The sequence below is a fragment of the Liolophura sinensis genome, chromosome 9, assembly GCF_032854445.1.
Source record: "Liolophura sinensis isolate JHLJ2023 chromosome 9, CUHK_Ljap_v2, whole genome shotgun sequence".
NCBI classification, from domain to species: Eukaryota; Metazoa; Mollusca; class Polyplacophora; order Chitonida; family Chitonidae; genus Liolophura; species Liolophura sinensis.
Window position 1 is genome coordinate 18,332,887 of NC_088303.1, and position 20,034 is coordinate 18,352,920.

At 39.9% G+C, this 20,034-nt stretch overlaps 1 protein-coding gene across 2 annotated transcripts; it reads right to left on the reverse strand.

Annotated features, from left to right (window-relative positions):
- Positions 1-2,458: 2,458 nt before the first annotated feature.
- LOC135474880 (GTP-binding protein RAD-like) lies at positions 2,459-9,744 on the reverse strand. 2 transcript variants are annotated; one of them, XM_064754534.1, is made up of 4 exons: positions 9,008-9,744; positions 6,712-6,797; positions 6,057-6,240; positions 2,459-5,355 (listed from the first exon to the last, which is right to left on the reverse strand). In XM_064754534.1, exons 1-4 carry the CDS (start codon positions 9,612-9,614, stop codon positions 5,078-5,080), a joined length of 1,155 nt encoding a protein of 384 aa, XP_064610604.1. In that variant the 5' UTR covers positions 9,615-9,744; the 3' UTR covers positions 2,459-5,077. The 2 variants fall into 2 exon arrangements, with proteins under 2 accessions (XP_064610604.1, XP_064610603.1); XM_064754533.1 differs by having other exon boundaries at positions 6,712-6,800.
- Between the last annotated feature and the right edge of the window lie 10,290 nt (positions 9,745-20,034).

Here is a 20,034-nt window from a genome sequence, read left to right on the forward strand (position 1 = left end):
TCCTGTGAATCAGAAGCTCATATTTCACCTGCTCACAGATATAATAGGATCCATGTTTTGATCATTGGTTATAAAGGTTAACATTGTGACTAGCCCTAAATAGGAAAGTCCACAAAGTGACACAAAGGCCATATATTCTGTTCATGATGGAAGGTTGTGCCTCGTGTCTGGAATATGAATATGCGTAATGTGTCTTGACGCTGTATATAAAGTACCGGAAATGTCTTTTGACATTATTGTAACTAGAGTACTAAATGTCTCTTGACATCATTATATCCAGAATATTGACTGTATGTCTTAAATGGAAAATAAATCTGAAATTTCTTTTGAAAACGACAAAATTTCCGTATCAAACATTTTAAATAAAATAATGTCAGCGATACATTTTCAGCACAAAGAAAAACATTTCTCACCAAAACACAGTTCTTAACCCAAGAGGAAAAATGTCATTCAAAACAAAATTTTCCCCAAAACAAAACTTTTATGTCAAAACTCAAAATCTCATCCAAAACAAATTACCATTTAAATCTACATGTAACCTCCAAACCTAATGAGTCATTCTAATCGTGAGAACATGACATCATCAGATATGGAGCTAACATGCGTTTTAAACAGTTACTTGGTGCTTGAGTCTTGAAATGAAATATTTGTGTTGTAACGAAACTCTGTTTTGGACGAAAAGTTTTGGTCAGAGAAATTTTTGTCTCTGATGAATTATTTTGGTCGAGCGGTAAAGGATGAAATGTGCTGACTAAGGTGCTTTACACACCTGACATTATTTATAATGTATAAACCAGATACACATTAAAAAGATGGCAGGTGCCCACAAAGATGTGATTATCTTTACGAGGAAATATTTAGTGGATGAGTATATCTGCCTTGAAGTTATGTTTCTTCAATAAATGAGTCACATTACCCTGCGCCTCTGAAATTACCCTGTGCACGCGTGGGAATTTTCATTCAGTCTCCCATCAGAGTAAGACTCCATCGCCTCAACAGTTTGTGCCTTGCTGTTGTTTTGTCGTTCTTCACCACACTATGCTCTCTATATCCTGACACGAAATCATGATGTTAATAAAATCTCGATAAGAATCAGGCGTGCATGTCATTTGTTGACTGGTCCCTTTGCATTGTTACAATGTTATTATGTTAAATGTGATGTGATATAATTTTGAGTAATTCTAGACTAATGACGTCTAATAAACTGCATTTTTTAAACCTAATTTTGCTTAATACAGACATGTAATATGGTTCTATGTAAGCATTTCCATGAACAGTTCGAATAAAACACTAACTGAGGTAAATTGAGGGGAGACTTCACCGATTAACAACGGGCTATAGATATTTGTTGAAGCAAAGATTCAGATTGTCTATTGTTTCGTTTTCCTCCACCCATAAGAAGGTTCAGACATCATACAAGTAACATTTTCTTTAAGTGTAATAAGTGATATAGTTGTATATATGTATATATGCTTAAATGGTGTTATGCTACACACCTGAGCATGTATTTGCCAGTATCACCAGGGTTATTCCATTCATGTATAGATAAGACACAACTTACGTGAAACGGAATCGTAAGCGATTGGCTACACGGATAAAGCTTTGCTCACACTTTGCACATATAGTTCATTACATCAATGCGGTCTCTGTGAGTTCAAGTCCAGCTCATGCTGGCTTCCTCTCCGGTAGTCGGTGGGAAGGTCTGTCAGCAACCTGCGGATTGTCGGGGGTTTCCCCCGGGTTCTGCCCGGTTTTCTCCCACGATAATGCTGGTCGCCATCGCAGAAGTGAAAACGCAAAACACCCAGCAAATAAATAAAAAAAAAATAAATATAATTAATTATTGTGTAACAACAATTGTAACTGCAAACTTGACTTTAAAATATATTAAAAATCATCATGATCGACACCGTGGTCGTCGATCCGTTTTGCATTTAAATTTAGCAGCCCGTAAAAAGAAAACCTAGAGAAAATAATCATTTTCAATTTAATATACACTACCATTTTCTTACTCTACTCAATTGAATATTAATTGCCTTTTTTTGAATGCGATCTTACGGCGCTTCCGTCGTGATGTATGATAATGCTTCGATGCATTTAAAACCAAATTATTCCATCCTTGATACGTCTTCACTGTTAAGGCTATATTTGTGAGAATCCGATTAGACTGACGTAGTAATCGCTACACGCCTTGCGTTTCCTTCCTTAGATTAAAGCGGAAACTGTGTGAACTATTTTGTCCGTTCTTATCTAAATAAAGCTAAGATTGGCGTCACACTAACGTAGGTGTAGCGTTCACTTTATTTTCGGATAAAGAAAGAGAGGAAAAACCCCATCTAAGACAAGCTACTATAAGTACCCTTAAATAGTACACCACAAACAAACATATAATGAATGTTTCTCAAGCATCGTTTATTTCAGTAAATATATATATATATATATAGATATATATATATTTTTTCTTTATACATAATATTTTTCCATGATAATAGTTTGATAACAATCATTTTGACGCCAGTTGTATATACACAATGATTACTTGTGACAATGATGATTTGTGTTACTATGGTTACGGCTGCGGAATGATGATCACCATGACAACAACTCCATTATCATTAATGCTATAATCACATGCTGTTACTATGACCTTGGTTTTCATCTGTAGGAACTAACTAGGTACCAAATGGCTCTTTGTTATTAGAAAAGGTTTCGCTTGGATTGGCGCTGAAATCGCGAAACCCCGGGTTCTCGAAAGAAACAACGCCAGCATATCATTCGGTTGTGTCTCAAGAAGGTATTGCCGCATTCCAGACGAGTAATTTGATAGTTTATCGACTGCGCCCACATTGAGCCTTCTTGGCTTTAGTGCGACAGCTTTTGTGAGTTTTGGCTCAGGCTGGAGTCAAAGGTGCCAACAGATATTCCGTCAAGGAGATTTATGGATACATCACAACTTGATATACAATGTTTTTATCTGAGTATCATAATAGCTATATTAAAGATTCACGCAGTGACAGCGGGTAGCCACGACAAATGTAAAACCACGGGGGATGTTATAACATATATGAGTAAACAGTGGTACAGTCACCAACATGATGACGTCAAACTATTTTGAAATGTTCCACTATACTTCCGCTTGTAACAGTCTTAGTCATCTGAACGTTGAACGTGCTTCTGCCACTCCTTTATTCACATTCCGCTAGGAATAACTACACCGCACAAGCGGCTGATATATATACTATAACAGATGAGGTACCAAACAATATTAGCAAATATATAGTATCAAATTATCCCACAGGTCGGGCATACAGCAGCTGTTACAATAAAGCAGCTGTTAAGGTCGACCATGGTCATTCAACCATCAATCTGACAGGAATACCAAATATCCAGCCAAACAGCACAAATAAACAATATGTCATCGACCTCACTATATAGCGGGCTGAGGCCTAGCTCTATATATAGTCGCTGTATTATTGACTGGAATAATAATTCGATTTGTTCTTTAGAGCCGTATCCAGGTCGTTCTTTTTCCATTTAAAACCCTGTCCCTAACAAGGAGGGGACGTACAATTTTGTCCGTCAGAGATGAAAACAAGCAGCACAAAGCGGCATCCATTGCTCATCTCATTAGCTCTAACTAGAGATTTAATCTGGTCCAGATTTCCTGGTGCCATTAGCTATGCTCTACAGACCTAGTCATCTCACGGTCATATGACTTAATCCGGAGACATATCAGTTTGTACGGCGCAGGGTAATTATACCTTACCCGTATACCACATCTAAGTACCCTAGATACAATATCTCATGGTCATCGCACCTGGGTTATCATATACTAAAGTCACATTATAGGGTTGATATGCGTGCCCCAAACGCTGAGGTCACAATAATGGTATATTGGTACCACTGTCGGCCATTTTGTGGTATGTAGACGGCCAAACATAGCTTTACACTCAGTCTATAATTAACTTTCCATTTGGTAAAAAAATATACATCTGTGAACAACTAGTAAGGGACATAATGCTCAGTTTAGTTCATACTTCATTTCGCAATAAGTAGACAACTATACTATGTCTTTATGGTTTTATACTGGGTGTAGTTACTCTTCCATTTCATACCTTATAGCTCAAACATTGGTAGTTAGTTTATAAATTTCACCACTGAAGCAATCAATTTTTATGTAAAATTTCGGTTAAAAGCTAAGGTTGAAATAAGTTTACAAACAGTCCTTGCCTTCACCCCTAAAATCACCACCGTCCAAAGCAGCTTATTTACACGTAATAAAATATATTCGAGTATCTTTGGTATAAAAATAGATGTACAGTTAATTTGTTGCCAACTATATAACTGCTGTTGAGATAACTGTATGTTATTACAACTGTTCAGCGGGTAGCAGTGTTTAAATGTTACCATTCAGTTATATCGCTGACATTACCGGGCCTGAATGTTACGGCAGAAGAGGTCCTATTCGTAGGCATGGCTGCCTGATTACTGCCACCTATCGGGATAATTTGTTACCTCTTTCAGCACGAATAAGCCTACTACATATAAGACATATGAAGTCTTTGTTGTTCCGCCTTGTGCATCTTGCCACAGATTGTCCCTTCACAGCAGCATTAGTTTTGTGCAATGCTTGTTTGCTGGCCTAGATCAATTAGCTGCTCATTTAACTGAGACAGGCTGCCTGTCAGACTGCACACGGCTGCTACGTGGCATGCTCACCGCCGGAATGCTGAACTAATTTTATGAGGCCAATTTTTGCTTCGAGCTTCACAAATCACTTCCTCCTTGCTGCTTTGTGCCAAAAGCGCGCGAGTTCCGGAAAAGATCTTTGGTTGCCCCGGACGACCATTTTTGAGTTCCGGAACATTTCTTTCCTGCCCAATCAGTGTTGCGACAGGAAGTGCATCTGTTTTTGCGCTCGCCGGCAAAGTGCTCAGACTCGGAGCATGCTGTTCATCTTTGGTAGAGTCGCCTTCTGGCTGTTATATAGTCGAAGGGAAGTCTTTCCAGCTCGCTCTTTGACCTGATGCATTAGATTAATGACAAAGCCGTCAATACACCCAGTGATCGCTCACGACTACAACACGTAAAGGTTATCACACGCTTTTAAATGCGGACTGTTCCTTTTCAATATTCGGTTCAGAAGTCCTCTCGCACCTTTGACAACCTGTTTGTATTTTTTGTTCGGTGACTTCTTATCCAGTGATGTGTGGGCACTGGGGTGGTCCAAGCCACTGGACAACTTAAGCCGTATTTGGCTGACCAAGCCAACTAACAGTTCGTCTACCTGGTGGTTGATGGCAGCCGACGTCTCTGTACATTTGCAGCCGTATTGTTTCGCAACAGCGTGAGCCTCTGCAGTGGACGAGAAAAAATACATTTTCTGAATTACAACTCACTTATAGTTCTGTTCATGGTATTCATTCTAAGGGCTTCAAAATGCAAGCCCTTTGAAAACATATTGATTTTACATAAACATATACATCGCTGACGAGCGTAATTGATGTAGCTTCACGATCGTTTATATAGCTACTCAACGTCAACTTTGAATCAAATCAAATGTCGTTAAGTGGTATGGTATCGATGGGACTTCTGAGAAGAGGGCAGTAAATTGTTTGACAAATCGAGACACAAATTGACTCCACAGCCACATGAAGATAAAGTGGGTGCCTTTGGAATTTTTTTATGACTTTGATGCTTCTATTCTCGAGAAGCCTAAACTCCACTGTAACAGCGGACATAAAATACTTCCAGTCCTAGTTAGAAAGCTATTGAATATCGTAGTTTTTACCGAAGCACCCCTCACGTTCTCAGGGATCTGATAGGCAAAGCAACCCGGACAATAGATGGGGACGTTGATTCAAACCGATCAGCTATCAGCCTTGATTGGTTGTGTGATGTCGATATCACGCAGGCCCAAATATCGTTAACGGTAACAATAGCCTCTGTAAATAAGGTATTCTGAGTTGTTTACCCGAAGTACACAGACAGAGGGTCAAGGGGGAGAAGAAATCACAGACAGATGGCCAAGAGGGAGCAGAAAATCACAGACTTACCATCGGTGGAAACTTGTTGTTTTCGAACCACGTCAATTTTGTTTGCCACCAGAATTATCGGACGATCGGAGCCTTGTTCGTGGCGTAGTTTGTGTAAGATGTCTACTGCGTAGTCATACGTACTTCTGTCGATTTTGGAATAGACAACAACATAGCCGTCTACTGGGATGTCTTCACTAATGGCCTGTACAGAGAAAATAATGGCAATATCTTAGTCTGAGGACGTGTTAATCTTCAATACCTACCGGTGCGGATTGTACTGCGGTACGTTAAAGAAAAATAAATGATTTGGATTTTAAAGCCACAATAATTTCAGCCATATCACAGTGACATTAAAACGGCATATGAGTTTAACAATATCTTTATTAGATGTATTGAATCGATTTGGCCGGTCTGGGAGTGTAAACGTTTCTGACGTATTTACCATAGGCATTACCATTGTCCGTAGATCAGAAAAACAGATGTAAAACAGAGACCGTGATTGATTTTTTTGCCCATTTGACGTCTCGTTCTTTAGGTGACCTTTACTAAACTCTGTAGGAGACATACACAAACAAAGAGCGGCAATGAAGGAAAAGGTGGCAGACTCCCGAGCCGATTGGAAGTCAGGCATATATACTGTGGAAGTATTTTATGGGTTTCTAGGTATACTTACACATCCTCCCGGGGGGTCGATGAAGTCGACGGTCGACTCTTCTCCATCCAATAATACAGACACTGTTCGGGCCGCATAGCCTTCTTCTGCTGAAGGAAACAAAAAACATTTATTTATTTATTTGTTTGATTGTTTGTTTGTTGACGATATATTTAAAAAAAATTCACTTCTACGATGGCGGTGAGTTTTATGACTGGAGGTATTAACGGAATCATACAGTCAATATATCTCTGTAATAACATAACAGGTCCAAACAGCGTTTTTCTGTGAGTGCGTAGTGTAGTCATGTCAACAGATCGTAGTATCTGTCACCAGGTCGAGTGTGCAAATTTACAGAGAACCAGGGCGCTGTCGTGATACATAAGCTCGGTTATCAGAATCTAATCAATACGATAAAGCCTGGATTGGTCCACTAGAGTGAACACAAATCCCGCGGACAGCTGGCTATAGGCTGACTTTTATTGTAGTCTTCAAAATACAGCATGTAGTCCATCACCCTGATGAAGAACTCAGATCTGGGATTTTCAGGAGAGTGAGCTAAAGGATTATTTCTGGCGGCACACCAGAGAATATGACGAAAGGCGCACATCGACCACAGTCTAACCTCTACTGCAGCACAAATATAGCATCTACGTTTCTATGAATAGCCTCCCCTCTCCTCCACCAACACTAAAGACCCGAAAGGTCTACCCGAATGTAGGACCGACTCTAGATATGATCAATGTGACTTATGTTACAGTTGTTTTTGATACGATTGATCATAACTACTCTGCTGTTAGTCACAACGCGTATAAGCATACAACCCCGTTGTTACCATGGTTAGCAATCATGTCTACTTTTTTACAAAACCAAGATTCATTCTCGATTTCACGCAGAATGTAAAAAATAAAATTTGTGGGAAAGGCAAATTCATTATTCTACATAAGGCGCGCCAAAAAATATTTTAGTTGTCTACTCGTAATTACTATTTGCTTCTGTTGCATTATGGCACTGGTACCCCTGGAATGGTACCATTCCATCAAGATTCTATTTTCTATGTCAATATATGTGGATAATCCGCCCAATAACCATTCCAACACGACTACAAACTGTTGTTATTTGCTAAGCCAGTATATGTGTGAATGATCCGCCCCAATAATCATTCCAACACGACTTCAAACTACTTGTTACTTTTCTAAGCCAGTATATGTGTGAATGATCCGCCTCAATAATCATTCCAACACGACTTCAAACTACTTGTTACTTTTCTAAGCCAGTATATGTGTGAATGATCCGCCCCAATAATCATTCCAACACGACTTCAAACTACTTGTTACTTTTCTAAGCCAGTATATGTGTGAATGATCCGCCCCAATAATCATTCCAACACGACTTCAAACTACTTGTCACTTTTCTAAGCCAGTATATGTGTGAATGATCCGCCCCAATAACCATTCCAACACGACCACAAACGTTATTTTCTAAGCCACTATGTGTGGATGATCCGTCTCAATAACCACTTCAGCATGACTACAAGCATAGTTAATCTACATCGTCTGTCGATTCCCGCCGCCAATATTTCCCTTAGATGATAAATTCCCTATAACTCATTTCGACTCTATGGAAAACGTGCTGGTAATCAACTTCTTGTTAAAGGCTATCAACAGAGTGGACTTTATTTCACACTTCGTATACCGTATTGATTTTACAATCGTGTCCATCCATTACCTGGGTTTAGGACAAAAGACTTACAAAAAACCCGAGAGTCAGGTGTGAATTCTGTACAGACTATCCCAGTTGTAGAATAACAGATAAACGCATATACTGTATAACATTCTCTTTTATATATATATAAAAAACAACAATACCTTCGGCATCTGTATATTAAATGAGATGACATAAAAGACTCATTCTAGCCAGTGACGTCTAATAAATTGCAACAAACATCATTGGATTTTTAACCTAATTCTGTCGCCTAAAGACATGGCGATAGTGTGTGTGTCTACGTTGCTACTTTTTACGCATATACATGAACAGTAAAACCATGACAAGTATTTTGTCAAGAGCCTAGATTTGACACCGGTAATACATGTGACCATTAGTCAACTATCACGAAGACGTCACTACTTTGGATATACTCTCGATGTAATGGTCTTTTTATATTTTAGTTTGTGCGCTACTTGAACTCAAGTCTTTCTCTCTTCTTTCCTGACTAATAATTTCTTGAGTTACCTGTCGGTTACAGCATATAGTTTTAAGCGACGGTTTTATGTTCGTTGCTCAGCATGTTTGATGGTATAGAATGTTGGGTACCTACCATAAGTAGTGTCGCAAGCCCCCATGTATTCTGACGTCATGAACTGTTGAGTTAGAGCTGTCTTGCCCACCCCGACGGCTCCCAGCATGACTACCCGAAAGAAAGAGGGTGCGTTACCGGAGTCCACACTCTGACTTGTGCTGCTCTGGGAGTTTGAACTCGACGTACGGTCTCTGTTAAACTCTACGGGTTCGCTGGCACAGTTGTTCACCGAAGAGTTAAACACACTTGATGTACTTTTTCTCTTAAAGGAATCGCCTCTATTTACCAGTCCTTTGGACGTCTTAGAAAAGGACCTGACTCTCTGGAGCTTCGAAACGGGAATGTCTTCAAAAGATACGGAAAGTTGTATTGGTGTGCATACTGGCATGCTGTTTGTTCTTTGACGGCATGTTATCAGTTCGAGCTCCTTGGGCCGCGGTTTTCTCTTGACGGAGCTAGATCGGGAATGGGGTGCGGAAGATATTCCTCGGCACGGGGAAATCCTCAGGTGGAAGGGTGTGGTGGCACGGGACCCACGGTCTACAGAACTAGCTGTGCTTCCCTGAGAAGAGGAACTTGCCCGCCGATATGTCCTGGCTTCTGTCTCCCCCATACCGTATGTCATTGTATCAATGACAAGTAAATTATACAAAGGGTCTTAATTCAGACCAAAACAAACGCACGTTGTAGCTGAGGAGTGTTGAGCGTTGAGCGTAGTATATCGCTGCTAGCAGTAGTAGTACTCAGAGGTTTGCTTATCACGATGTGAGCTGACACGGCTGCTGAGAACAGCCGTATATAAAGCCCGCTAGTAGCTTGGAATCAATGAGGTCAAGGCACGAAACAAACGCAGCGGTTGGCTGTCGGAGAACGGAGGCGGGGCGTGATGACGTCTGATCTTTGTCTGTCCCACCTTTCCCTGCACCGAGCGGCCGTTTTACCTAACTCCTTAAGCAATACGTCATAAGAACAACAGGCCTGGATCGATTTGGCAATTCGTTGTCTGAGTCAGCTGAGGACATCAGCGTTAATGGCGTCGTGGCACTACAGCTAACAGCATTAGGACGCGTCCACTCGAATGGCTTGTTGAACAATCTAATTTTGTTTCCTTTTTAGATGTTCCTTTACTAATTTGAAGACAGGGTGTATAGCTGCTAGATAAGCTATATTCCATCTCTAACAGGGACTGACCGTCCTGCTATAGGCCCTGGATACAAAACTGGTATGTTCCCTGAATCTATATCAAAGCCAAGAATGTATTAGTATCTGTTTGTTTAACAGTAACGTCTGTTAACAAGTGTATACACTCTTTACATAAAAGGAATGGGTTATCGAAGGATGTAATGAATGATTAATTGAAAAAACGACTTGCACAATAAATTCATCCATAACTGCCACCCCCGTTGAATGACGAAATCAATGACTCAACGGATGGTTTAATGAATAAATGATGGACTTAATCGATCGGTCAATTACGTGCTAAATATATGAGAATTAACCATACTTAAAACGTGATCACTCTTATCTCCCTTGTTCCGTCATTATCTTACCTATCTGCACCTAAAAATAGATGTTTGCGTCGTTCTAATAATTATTTTCACAACTGAGATGAATCCAGGTAGAGTTCAATGCAAACTCATCGCACTTCGTCAAGCACCTTAACAGCTTTTCCAATTCCAATACCACGCCTTTGATGAGTTGCTGATGCACACTAGCTAAAACGCCTTATACTACTCTGCCATCGAGGGCTGTGAAAAATGATTTAAAATGATACAGACATTACTAAACAGATATAAACGATGCACTGCGAGAACAGTATGTGTTATGTTTTTTCTGTGAATTGTTTGTCGTCTATGGAACCGTATTTGTTTGTTTGATTGATTGTTTGATATGTACGACCTAAAGTCCGGATTATATCAGTTAAATAATTACGGCCATTCTCCGGGGAAACAACCAGACCTCACCAGGTATCTGACCTAACTTAAAGCCGCAGCTCAACCAGGTACAGCTGGTTTCGAACCAGGGATCTCATGCACTGGCTGTATATGCCATATTTAGTACTTGAAGATCACAAGGAATAAAATTCACACTAAACATGGCAATAAACAACATTCAAATAAACAAAATCAAGACTGTGTCTTTAACCCTGGTTTGTTCGGTATAAAACAGTGCGCTAGTATTGAATGCGTGATATCCTTTTGGTGGCGATTATTCAATTCGTTATGTAGTTTGTCATCATGACGAAAAGGAATTACTATGTGTTTTGAACTGTGCGCAGTGCTATGACGTCACCAGCGTGTGACGTGTATATGTGGAGATACGTCAGGCGATCTGCTGAAACTGATATCCGCCTGCGGGGAAGAATGGAAGAGATAAAGCAAATAATAGGTGATAATAATAGCCAATGGTATACAGGTGAATAACAGAAAGTAAATCGATATCATATAAGGTGGTATAGCGAGGCTACATGTGTTCGTGTAGAAAATGACACAAAGCCTGTGTCTTCGGTTTTATATCAATTTTCGCGATCTGTGAACATATCTTTTTAAACTCCAGAACAGAATTGTGCTGAAAGTTATTTATAAATGAAATTAAGTCCTTTGCAATCATAACTTTATGCGCAAAACCATAAACCTGTATATCAGAAGAAAAATCCACTCTCGTCTACACACTCAAACGTGTAGGCCACCGTGATGGCCAAAATGACATATATGAATCTTTTTACCGGTGCCCGAATGTTGTGTAACCATCTATTCGCAAAAAAGTCGAAGGTTTCGTCATGTAAGCGGCGGAGGGTGTGGCTCGGATGAACTTTAGGTCAGAAGATTTGTCAGGTATGTGGCGAAGGGTGTGGCTCGCATGAGTTTTACCTCAGAAGATTTGTCAGGTATACCTGGCAAAGGTTTGTCAGGTATCTGGTGTAGGGTGTGACTCGGGTGCCTTATAGATCAGAAGGTTTGCCAGGTAAGGATGTGGCTCTGATGGGCTTTACGTCAGAAGGTTTGTCAGGTACCTGGCGAAGGGTGTGGCTCGAAAGAGCTTCACGTCAGTCTAGAAGAGCTTTATGTCAACCTGGCAAAGGTTTGTCAGGTACCTGGGGAAGGGTGTGGATAGGAAGAGCTTCACGTCAGAAGGTTTGTCAGGTATATGTGGCAAAGGTTTGTCAGGTACATGGCAGGCTGGTCAAGTTCTTGGCTGAGGGTGTAACTCGGATGGGGTATACGTCAGAACGTTTGTCAGGTACGTGGTGAATGGCTTGGTCCGCATGAGCTTTACGTCAGAAAGTTTGACAGGTATCTGGCGAAGGGCTTTTCTCGGATGGGCTTTACCTCAGAAGGTTTGTCACATATCTGGCGAAGGTTGCAGCACGAGAGGAGAATGCAAGATCGAGATTTCAAATGTCTTCAGCGGAAGAGGTTATTTTGGCTTGAGATTCATTCTGACGTTGAACAGTAACGAAGTGTTGTAACGAAGCATCAATCTCTTTAAGCCAAATTTTCGAATGAGTTAGTGGTCAAAGTTCACAGATATGACAGATATGAGTATAGTATAGGAGGCAATCATTCGACACGTTCATAACAATTGTCCTTTGATTAAACTAACACTAGGGCAAATTCCTGCTTTCCTTTTTTTTGGGGTTGCATAAACTTACATGCATGGCAGGAAAGTTTTAGTCAGTGAATTATCATAATATCGATGAATGATCATCATGTCGATGAATAATCATAAACTATGACCTTAGAAACCAATAAAACATCCATGACCTGTATTCTATTTTTTAGGTTTTGGGTGTTTTTTTTTAATGTTTTAGCGTGTGTGATTGATGATCTGTCAACATCCACGAAACGCGCAGGTGAAATGTGCTATTTTAACGTATATATCGATTTTCATTGACGGGTAGGCAACTGTCGTGTAATCGAAATGTAGAAATGGTGTGTTTTGGTATTTATTGTTCCTGGCTATCACTTATCGCCATGAGGCGTCTTTGTTAAAGCCGACAATCACTCTAAATCACATTAGACCTAATAATTAACGGCAATTAGCTCTTAGTGACGTATCTACATGTGGGCTTATATACCGAAATAAAGAGCTCAATTAATTTGGCTGATGAATTTATCACTTGTGGGAATTTCACACGGAATGAAGTCAAATACATGCAAGTGGAAATCTTCAATATTCTACTAAAGAGCAAGAATTTTACATTGAATGGTTGTTTAACTAATCGTCAAATGATAAAACCGATAATGTAAACCATATTTTAATGGAATTGAATGAGAACCCAGTTCTGTTAGCCAATGAAGAAATAAGGTGCCATAAGATATGCGTGAGGAATGTGCAACATATTCAGTTACCTGTGCAAATATGCGCTTGGAAATTTTGTCTGTAAATGAAACTTTTTTTGCTAATTGCCTTAAGATTGTGATTTATATATGCTAAAATAATGAATATCCCTTACAATCATATACCAGTAGTACAATTCAACCCTTACTACACAGATCTGCATTCACATTCAGATCCGGGTCACCAGCCTATGTACACATAAACAATTGTGTTGTCGTGGATGTTGAGCTATTTTCCCACACCCACGACTCGCAACTGTATCAATGAAACCGTACCTTGAGTCTTACTCAGATCTGAGATGCTAGATCCAAACTGCTGAGTCACGAACAAAAGTTTTTGTCTACAGGGTATATTGTCTTGTTCATTCGCCGAAGGTGACGGCGTAGGCGGAAGTCAGTTTGTGCAAACAACACCAGCGGAGATGCGGTATAAAGTCCCTACCCTAACAATACAATACCAGGCTTTAGTTCCGGTCAGGATGGATACTCCTTGCCAACGAGCGCTCGTGCAACCAACTGTTGCTAAGCAACGTGAATCAGTTCGGAAACTGCATGGCTGGAATCCAGAAAAAGCTTACTAACCATGTCGATGGGCATGTTCGGTAGTTAATCATGTCTTGTGTACCTACAGTATCAATCTACTTTCGTGTGGCTATCTTTACCCACTTCAAAAACACATGAAAATGCACAGCTGTTTCCAAGCCGTTTCATTTGCTTTTTCTTTTGGATTTTTCTGTTTGTTTTTCTTGTTTTCGGTGAGGTGTTTTACGCTTAAACAACCATTCACATTATTGAAAAAACAATGTGCACATTTCAAAACCACTACGATTTTACGTCTGCATTGTCTAATCATATAGTGATATACAAGAAACGTTCATCCTTCATCATACCACATGTAGGACCTGCTCGTATGCGTAAATACTACACGAATACTAATACTAAACTGTCTAATCCTTGTAGGTGCGATCGAAAACCTCACATATACTTCAAAGATGCATGTGGGCATCCATGGAGTCTGTTCTACAAAGCCATTTAATAATAAATTCTGATTTAATAAAACCTTTTTCACCTGACAAAATATTTAAAGCTGTATGTTCAATTTACCTGAAATGGTATATCCACAGCTCATGGAGAATCACCGTTCAAACTGTATAAAGAATTGCCATTAATGTTATTGCACTTTTCTTTTACCAATTCTGCTGAAGCCGTGGTGTAAGGGGGCGTGTATTTTGGTACTTTTTAAACATTAACACTAAGAGTCAGGGGAGAACTGGAACTGTGGTAAACGGAACAGAGGCGGAATTTCACCCGGTAACTGTGAACATTTGAAAACGTCGTTACCCTGTCGTCGCTGTGTTGGTGTTAGTCTCTATGGTTTTATCTCCTTTTTATATTGTTACCGGTTCCATTTGAAATATACAATTTTTTAATAACGGACAAAATTTTGCTGCGACTGACGTGACTTCTGTTGACACAGCGCGCGAGCAAAAATGCATTTGGAAGCCGCACATGCGTGATACTCAAACAACCATACAAGAAGACTGTCTGAAAATATTTAAAGTTGAAAACACAAAAGCTGGACACGCGCGTTATTCAGATAACTATACTTACGCGGTATAAAACTGTCCCAAAAAAGAATTATACCACGTGGAGAATGATTAAGTCACACACAGTTGTGTTACTCAGGTGGCTATGCAGGAAGACTGTCCAACAAAAATTTCCACAACGCTGTGGGAAAACTTATCAAAGCTTACATACAGTAAGACTATCCGACAAAATTCCAACAACGTAGTGGAAAAGCTTACCAAAGCTAACCACACGGTAAAACTGTTCGAGAAAATTCTCACAACGTAGTGGGAAAGCTTACCAAAATTTACCACACAGTAAGACCATCGAAAATCCCCACAAGAGCGGAGATATAAAGGCCCTCTAAATATATCGCACAGTTATGCACCTGGGAAAACGGCCCAATGTCATGCGGAATTTTGATTTCGGCCTAATTTCATACTTTATGCACTTTCTTAGTTCTTTGGTGGTTTGTGTCATTTTGGGAATTGGCCTTTTGATATATGACCTGGGACATCCTTATTGGTTGACGACTACCATACAAATCTCTGATCCGACGGATATATTTATTACGATAATATCCACTTTTTGGAAACTTCTCTACCCAGTTAGGGCATCGTGTGAGAATGCTCATTGCGCACTGAAACATTCCACACAATTTTTGGATCAGTTAGATCACTTAGAAATTAAGATTCTCAGTGCTTAAGAATAACATGGTGATTGGAAGGTTTGGTAAACACACTGTTGCGCTTTCATCAAACTGATATCAGTAATATCCTCGTATGTCCACGAATTCAATTCACACAAAAAAGAAACCAAAACTTTCTTAAAATATGATCATCTAGGAAATTTTTAGCAAAACTCAGCCCACATGCCGTTGTTGTCCTAACTGGAGTATTCTGAAGAATGCTAATACAAAACTATATAACATATGTCAGTCAACTATGATATGTCATCGAAAAAAAATAAGCTGGGAATATTCCTTGAAGAGTTTTTGGTAATCCCAGCGTTCGCGCAAAGTTTGGGATTAGCACTGAATGACTCCTACTTGGTGACTCTGGGCAGAAAGTCTTATGTAAGCCAGCTGGTATCCGCTAATTGTTTCTGTGCTATAAGAAAGGTAACACTTAGTACAGAAAATAAAGGTAAGGGTTTGGAGATAAAGGCATTCTGTTGGTCTAGCGAAAACCACATGGCCGTGTAGTTGGTACACTTCGTAACCTTTGGACAAATAATTGCACAGAGTGCGATCTTGTAGTTAACGTTAGTTTTATGAGGGGCAAATAAACAGGAAAGAAACAGCCGAGGGTCTCGGTCTTCATTTAGACCTCAACAACGTGCATGCCCGTAGTGTTAACAGGTGTGATGATTGGAGGGCAATCCAATCTGTGCCAACTCGATGGCGAGTAGTTGGCGCTGTTTCAACAGCTAGAAAACCCGTTTTCTATGATTCGGCGCCCACCTGCTAACTAAGCAATGACAGCTCGTGTACACCTGAGAGAGGAAAGGTAAACGACATAAAGAAACAAGGAAGCTGAACAATGGTGAACATCTGCATGTAATAAGCCCAACTCGATGCCAGGATGGCAGAAGCGCGTGTTTACTGGTCATCTGGTGCAGAGTCGTGGACCTACAACCGGTGAATTTGTGTGGGAGTGTTTGGGTTGTAATCCCGTGACCTTCACCCTTGACTGACATCATAACTGACTGTGAGCAGACGTGCATGATGGAACAATAACAACATTTAGTTTGACAAGTTAGCAACAGAGCAGGTCCATATGGGGGGCGCTGTGGGTGCACATCGCTTAATCTCACACACACACATAGACCAGTCTTTCCTAATTACAAGAACAGCGAGAGTTCCGATAAAGCGTCTCTGCACTTGTCACTCACACAGTTTGCTAAGATACCGGCGTGGACAGACATAATCAGCCCAACTCTCAGGGCACTTCAGTCCGATTCTGATTATCACACGGCTCATCATCAATCCATCTTCTCATCAAGTCAATCAACTGAGACTCAGAATAAAGCATTTTCCCCCTGGAGAACTGGTGCAACACTGTACACACAGGAACTGTATACTACAGCAGGAAGTAGCAATTTCCAGTCTGCTTTCATATATACCATATATCCGTAATACCATCTCGGTTTTACCATTTTTTTTATTCCGCTTTATTTATCGGAATATAAATAAATCCATCTGACAATTGCAATTTTTTTTAAAGAAGTCGAGTTTTCACATTTTTAATCCAACACATTTATGGATGCATACATCTACAGTTACATATAGGGCATTTGGCGAAGATTAAGGTTGAGAATATGGCATCTTGCGGGCCAGAATTGAGTTTTCATAAATTTTCACATGCTTATACATCTTCAAATAAACACATTTATGGCTGAATACATTTCCTTAAACGCCATTCAGCGGTCATTACGGTTGAGAATATGGCAAAGCCAAACCATCTTATTTATGAAGCGATATTCTTTGAAATAAACGTTTGATAGCATCTGAAATTTGTCTTGTGATTTAAAGTAAATTTCACGCAGACTAATGTTAAAGCATGAAACTTAAAGAAATTTGTATCCAGTTAATATGTGAATAGTTTATTTACGATCAAACATCCGAAATGAATGTTAGTTTCGACGCACATATTCATATTCATGATTGGCGCCGCAATAACCGACCAAAAAGCCAATCTCTTGTTCAAAGTATAACCCTTTAATTCTACTATATAAACCCCGTTTGCTGTTAACTCAGCGGTAAGTGAACAGGGAATAATATCTCCATCAAAGGTAGATGTTTCCTGTACTGTATCTCCTACTCTTGATCTCATCATACGTGTACTTTACACGGTAAGATTTATTAACCAGCTGATATACATCTGAAAAAATGGCTAAGTATTCGTCAAAGAAGAAAATGTACTGATTTCGTTGCTATAAATCTGGTTCTACAAATTTCCACAGCATCCATAACTTTGTAGACCTACGTGATTTGCCGTGTGTGTTATTGCCAAACTTAAGTCACTTAATTTGAAGGATACATTGCATCACAGGTACTAAGTACATCCCCGGGCAGCTAATGTCGTCCCAGGTTTGCCTATTTCCATGTCCTATTTCATCATCTGCACCGACTTTGCGGAGAAAGGTCAGAGCGTGCGTGCCCCTTCTCACTGAATGGTCCGTTACCGGCTGACGTCACGATTCTGGACCCAGCAAGAGAGGAGTTATTTATTTGTTCTGACGTGAAGCATCTTTATCTGTTTCGTTAACTGCTAGTAGCATTTCGCACTGAGCTCTTGTTGGACAGCTGGAATATCACGCACCGAAACTGTAGAGCAGGTCGAAAAGAAATGCAACACAGAACGTTAGACAGCACTGAACTCTTGAGAAACCTGATGGGTGCATTGGGTTCAGTCTGCAACTGCAAACAAATCCCTCACATCAGACACCTGGTCTTCTATGTATTTTTTCCTTCACCAAAGGGTTCTAACACTCACAGAATTTTGAGGCTCTTTATCAGTAACATTAGCAATGTTTCATTTGTTAGATGAAGTCCAGCCAGCTCATGCACTCGCGGAAATATATCCACGGATAAAAGCGTGACGAACATACAAAGAGATACAGGTAATCTGATGAATAAGGTGACTGGTGTTTTTCGCTCAACTTAAGATCAGTGGCTGGAAGAAAATGAACAGAGCCAAGACAAAAGTACCGCAGTTTGACAAGTGCCTGAGAAACCTTCTAACTTAAAGCTGAGCTGAGGAAGCGGAACCTGGATTCGAACACCTCCACCACGAAGGTTCAGAGCCTGTCGATCGTGGCTTGGTCAACGCTATATAACCTACTGAATGGAGGCACACTTAGTATTGCATAATAGTACTCCTCTTCCAAGCAGAGTGGGCGTGCCGCAACAGGAATACTAAGTTGACCGCAGTACTTCTCTACTGTTATCTTGTGAAACCAGTAAACTGTGCGAAGACTAGCTCTAAAATCACTTTTATATTTATTTATTTGATTGGTGTTTAACGGCGCACTCAAGAACATTTCACTTATACGTCGGCGTCCAACATTATGGTGGGGGAAAACTTGGCAGAGTCCGGGAGAAACACACGACTATCCGCAGTTTACTGGCCAACCGTCCCACCTACGTAATGGCTTTTATAAGATATATATTTGAAGTGACAGAAGTTTCTCATACATCAGCTAAATGAAATATTCTTGAGTGTGGCGTAAAACACAAATTAAATAAATAAATAAATATTTCAGCTGAATATTGTAACCTACCCACAATTACTTGTTTCATTCTAAGAAATGAGAGTAAAGGCTATATATAAAAAGTAAACATGTCTGCAAAATCTGAAAAAAATGTGCAGATTTCATCACGTTTTACTGATTAATTTTGAGCTATCTTAGTTTATTTAAGTGTTTACTTGATGTGTACTCACATATTGTAATCTGTTGTAAATTATAGTAAACGTTTTATTTGGTAATTTAACCAGCAGAAATATTGTTAATACCAAGAGAGATTACGCACACAGACTAACACGCAGTAACCATGAACCTGGTAGATTTTGACATCGTTGATTCCTGGGAAAGGGGACAGATAGGATATCTTGTAGAACCTCTGTTTATCATAGCCATCGAAGGCTAAGCTGGTTGCAATGTATGTGTTAACATCTGTTGGCATTGCAATGACAGTCAATTTAACTTAATTAGGCAACTTTATGGAAACGGTTTCCATAGGCCGCGGCATAGACCTACGCTCATGCAGGTTTTATTTTCAAATTGGGCTTCATTATTACTTGACTCTCGTTGGCCCAGTGGTCAAGATTACTTGATCTGCCTGTTGTAAATTTATTCCTTACCTAATTGTTGTATAACGCCTTAATCAAGAATCGTACTGGTAGAAGAGAAGTAGTTTTTAATGAACGTGCGACTAAACATATAAGCTTCACAAGCGTGTCATCAAAGACTCGCGGGCAAAGTGATCAGGATACATAAATATAAGTTATAGTTTCTTTTTTTTTTCTACAGGATTTAACTTCGCTTTCAGCATTATTCTAGGTAATGCCCTTATGGTGTCTCCGTGTAGTAGTTCAGTCTCATGTAATGATGATATACTTGTAGAGCTGTCTGTTC